At 33.7% G+C, this 4,707-nt stretch overlaps 1 protein-coding gene across 1 annotated transcript; it reads left to right on the top strand.

Annotated features, from left to right (window-relative positions):
- Positions 1 to 606: 606 nt before the first annotated feature.
- HY5 (THY5 protein) lies at positions 607 to 4,144 on the top strand. The gene is made up of 4 exons (NM_001247891.2): positions 607 to 765; positions 920 to 1,097; positions 1,230 to 1,386; positions 3,712 to 4,144. The coding sequence occupies exons 1-4, from the start codon at positions 669 to 671 to the stop codon at positions 3,754 to 3,756; spliced, it is 477 nt and encodes a 158-aa protein (NP_001234820.1). The 5' UTR covers positions 607 to 668; the 3' UTR covers positions 3,757 to 4,144.
- The last annotated feature ends 563 nt before the right edge of the window (positions 4,145 to 4,707 follow it).

Here is a 4,707-nt window from a genome sequence, read left to right as displayed (position 1 = left end):
ATTCGATATTCTTTTTAAGAGAATAATATTATTTATTTTTTGGTTGAAGGGTCAATCCGTTCCAATCCGTGGCCTGCTTATGACTGATTTAAATTGTTATTTTATTGATCCTTTAATTAAATAACTAACCCGCCCAACAATTCTCTAATCCATTAAAATTTGATTGGACCAACCTATTTAACGTCTCTAATTATATTTGATTTATAATAAATAAATAAATAAATAAGAGACGGGGAAAGTATAAAAAATTCTTGAAAGTGGATAGATGGAGTGGATAAAATATCTATCATGGGCAAAACGGTAATAACAATAGCACTTTTTATTAAACCAGCAAAAATAAATGGTCCCGATGCGTTGTACCTACTTAAAAGTTTTAAGAATAATTAATCATAGCCGTTAATACTATCAAATCGAAAGGCTGCCATTTGTCCACGACAGTTACGTATGAACCTTTGATTAAGCCGACAACTTATGGCTTCTAAAGCATCCACGATCACCTCTTTATATCCGTCCGATATGAAACTGATCCAACGATTATTATTCCATAGAGGTGCTTCTCTTTCTCTCCCCTCCTTGTTTAACATTCATGTCCCGCTATTTCTTTTCTGAATAAAATACGAAACTGTACTTTTCCCTTAATTTAGTGTTTTTTTCAAGTGTAGAGAAAAATGCAAGAGCAAGCGACGAGTTCTATTGCCGCTAGTTCACTACCTTCAAGTAGTGAGAGATCATCTAGTTCAGCTTTACATCATGAACTCAAAGAAGGTAATCTTTTTTAAAAAAAATTTAAATCCAGCTTTTTAACATTTAATTTTGACGAATTTATGGAGTAATTTTTTGAAGAATGTGTTGTTTTGGGTTAGGTATGGTTGAGATTTTGAAATAGTTTTTAAAAAACATTTTGTGTTTTTTTGTGAAGGTATGGAGAGTGATGATGAGATCAGAAGAGTGCCGGAGATGGGCGGAGAAGCGACGGGGACAACGTCAGCTTCTGGAAGAGATGGAGTATCGGCCGCCGGTCAAGCTCAACCATCAGCTGGGACTCAAAGGAAGAGAGGAAGAAGCCCAGCTGACAAAGAAAACAAAAGGTTAAAAAGGTAAAAACCTTAAACATCATGCCACGTAGGTGTATCTACTTGTCACATGTTATGGGCTTCCACACTTTCTTTTTTTGGATAGCAGTGGCATTTTAGTTAATATTGTATTTTTTTTTGGTGGGGTTGAAAAAGATTGTTGAGAAATAGAGTATCAGCACAACAAGCAAGGGAGAGGAAGAAAGCATATTTGATAGATCTGGAAGCAAGGGTGAAGGAATTGGAAACAAAGAATGCAGAACTTGAAGAGAGGTTGTCTACTTTGCAAAATGAGAACCAAATGCTTAGACATGTAAACATTCTTCTCTCTACTTCTATTTTTGCAATAGAATTGTTCATCTATATATCCTATATGCTTGAACGTGTGCCATGTCCGGTCTAATTACTATTCAGATACTTCTTCCACTTACCTCTATTTCTACTGAATCCATTCACAGCCAAACTCTCACCTCCCCCCGCATTTCTACATTCGTGCATCTTTCTCTTCACATATCTGAATCTCTTCCCGCATCTTATTCTCTTTCGAAACCACACTCAGCTTGTTTCAACTGTCCTGATTTTATTCTATATCTCCTAGTATATGTGTCCACACATCCATCACAATATCTTCATTTCCACAACTTTCATCTTTTGAACGTGAGAGTGCTCAACTACATGTACTTGCAAAGGCGTATTCAGGATTTCGGCAAAATGGATGCACAATTACGAATAAAATGCATCTTAAATATAAATTTGATCAATTTGACTTTAAAGTTTCTAATATAAAACCATTAAACTTTTAAAATTGTAGGTGCAAAATATATAATACTACTAGTTTAAATTTTAATGCACACATTTGATTTAATTATACATATAAAATATTTTTTAGGAATTTTTAATGTAATACACTTCAAAATTTTTGAAAAAATTAAGGAAAAAAAAAGAAGAAAAATTAGTTAAAACGCTAAAAGTATATAACCAATAACTACTTGTAGAGGTGCTACTTAAAAAGACAAGATAGATATCTAAGATTTTAATTTCTATCCTCACAGAGGTGCACCCAATCATCGTCATCATATTATTATACGATACTTTAACTGTGGGTTCACACATCTATATTTAAATATTTTTCTTAAAATATAACACTATTATATTTGATCTAGAGATGGTAGCATGGGTTCATGTGAACCCATGACACCCCCTCTAGATATGCCCCTGTATACTCAACCCCATACGACATAGTTGGTCTAACCGTCACTATGTAGAATTTCTCTTTATGTTTTGGTGGAACCTTCTTATCACTAGCAACTCAGATGCAAGTCTCTATGTCATACACGTTGCACCAATACAGTGAGTGACATCCTCGTCAATCACCCCATTTTCTTGGATAACGGACCAATATACTTGAATAGAGTATAGCACCAAAAGTTGTGGTCTATTGTTCAATGAAGAAGTTGAGAGCCATGAGATCTCAAGTTCAAATTCAATAGAGTAAAAGAGCTACTAGGTGATTGTTTCTGTATGTTCTAGCCTTGGTGAATATAGTTACCTGGTATTTGATGCTGGTTGGAGGTGATGATAGGTATCTCGGGTAATTAGTTAAGGTGCGGGAAAGCAGCCTTAAAAATAAATTAGATGAATGGGGGGATTATCCAGAAACAATTTATAAGCTCAGTCATTTCTTTGGTTTAGCTCACTCTTATATCGGGCTTTTGTTATGTCCCATCAATTATTTATTAAACATTGAAGACGAGGAGACAAACTATGAATTATCAACAATATGCTGTGACTTCAGCCTCCTGAAGTTACATTAGTATTATGTAATTTATGTGCAGTAGAAATGTACTAGCGTATGAACATAGATCAAAGCATGGAAGCTTTCTCACCTTCTATATTCCCCAATATGCATTATACTGCCCATCATATGTGTACAGAGCATTTAAGCTGAACATATAATGTATGAATGAAGTGTTCTTGTATCTTCCATAGTATATCTGGTAGCGAGAGATGTAAAGAATTGCGTAATCATCCATGATATATGATGTCAGCTTTCTACTCTTAGTTATTACCTTGTAGTAAATCTAAGAACTACGCTCATGTTAATTGGGAAGTGTAGAGATTACTTGGGTAAAACTCTCAAGGCTTGTCTGCATGAACATGTAATACCAGTAACCGGTTCCTATAAATTTCGACCTTGAGCATGTGTTGTATCTATACACATCTTTCAGCCTGTATTTAAGTCACAGGCGTGGCTATTTCATATTAACCCTTTCTTATACACTTCCCCTCTTGCCGGTTAAGATTGGTACTTATCTAGTAGAATAACTATAAGATGAGTCTTGCTGAAAATCAATAAAGACAACTTAGAAATAACAACTCTATGTGACTATCAGTCAAATCTTGGATTTATCATGATTAAACATCTAATTGTTGGAATGCCATTGACCTGATTGACAAAACATCAACTTTCATGATTTCATATTGCATATCCAATCCGCCTATAAGAATCTCCAAAGACCACACAAAAAGGAATTCAAATGCTTCAATCTTTCCATGCTGTAAATTTGCTTTCTTCAGAGATGGCCAAAAAGAAAACGGTGTATATTTGGGGTTTGACTTCTTTTGTTATAATCTGCAGATACTGAAGAACACAACAGCAGGTGCACAGGAAGGGAGGAAGTAGACATATGATCGATCTTATGTCGATATGTCAGCATTCTTGTTTAGATCCTATGTAGGCACTGAAGAGAAATTCTCTTCTGGATTTGAGAATGCATGCTAGTTTCGGGTGGATTGTTCTGATTTGATGCATTGCATACTTGCTACTCTTAACCGTTGTCGGTTATATATTATCAGCAGAGAGTGAAGGATTGTGGCTAAGCTATTCTTAAAGTCACCAGCCTTTGGTAAGTTGCATGGACTAATCTTGGATGATATATGCTACAATTACCTATAACCTTTGCTAGCGTTCCCTAGTGAGTTGAAATCTTTATTAAAAACCAAATCGATGTACTGATAAGACTCGGTGTAAAAGAATTTGTGCAATTGAAAACCAATTAGGTACATTCAAATTTGTCTTAACCTAAAATTCGTTGATTGTGTTAACTAGTTAAATTGTTAGGTTTGCATACATGCAATGGAATTGATCCAAAACCTGATTGCTCCTTTGACAATGTACAATAAAAACAAAGAAATGACGAACCTAAATATTTAGGTCCAAAGAGCAAAAAGAAAGAGGTGAAGTCCTATTTGATTATTTTTCAATTACATATATGTATAAATTTAATTCCTTACGTTATCATATATATACAAATTAAATTCCTTAGGGTAAAACTTCAATTTCATATTTACAAATATCTACCAAGAATAATTACAAGAAACTAATGTTATTTCTATTCACATTTTGTTATCAACTCATATTTTGTATGAGTTATTGTGATATCTATTATAGGTCGATTATGTGTTAAATTTATTTCACGCTAACAAAAATCTATGAAGAAAGATAATAAATAATTTTAGAATTATCTTTCTATATTTGAAATGAATAATGATGAATGGCAAAAATGTAATTTCACGCTAACAAAAATATTAAATAATTTTAGAAACATCTTAAGTAATTGTTATTACCATTAAC

This window comes from Solanum lycopersicum, chromosome 8, assembly GCF_036512215.1.
Source record: "Solanum lycopersicum chromosome 8, SLM_r2.1".
Taxonomy (NCBI): Eukaryota; Viridiplantae; Streptophyta; class Magnoliopsida; order Solanales; family Solanaceae; genus Solanum; species Solanum lycopersicum.
This window is presented reverse-complemented; position numbering and strand designations above follow the sequence as displayed.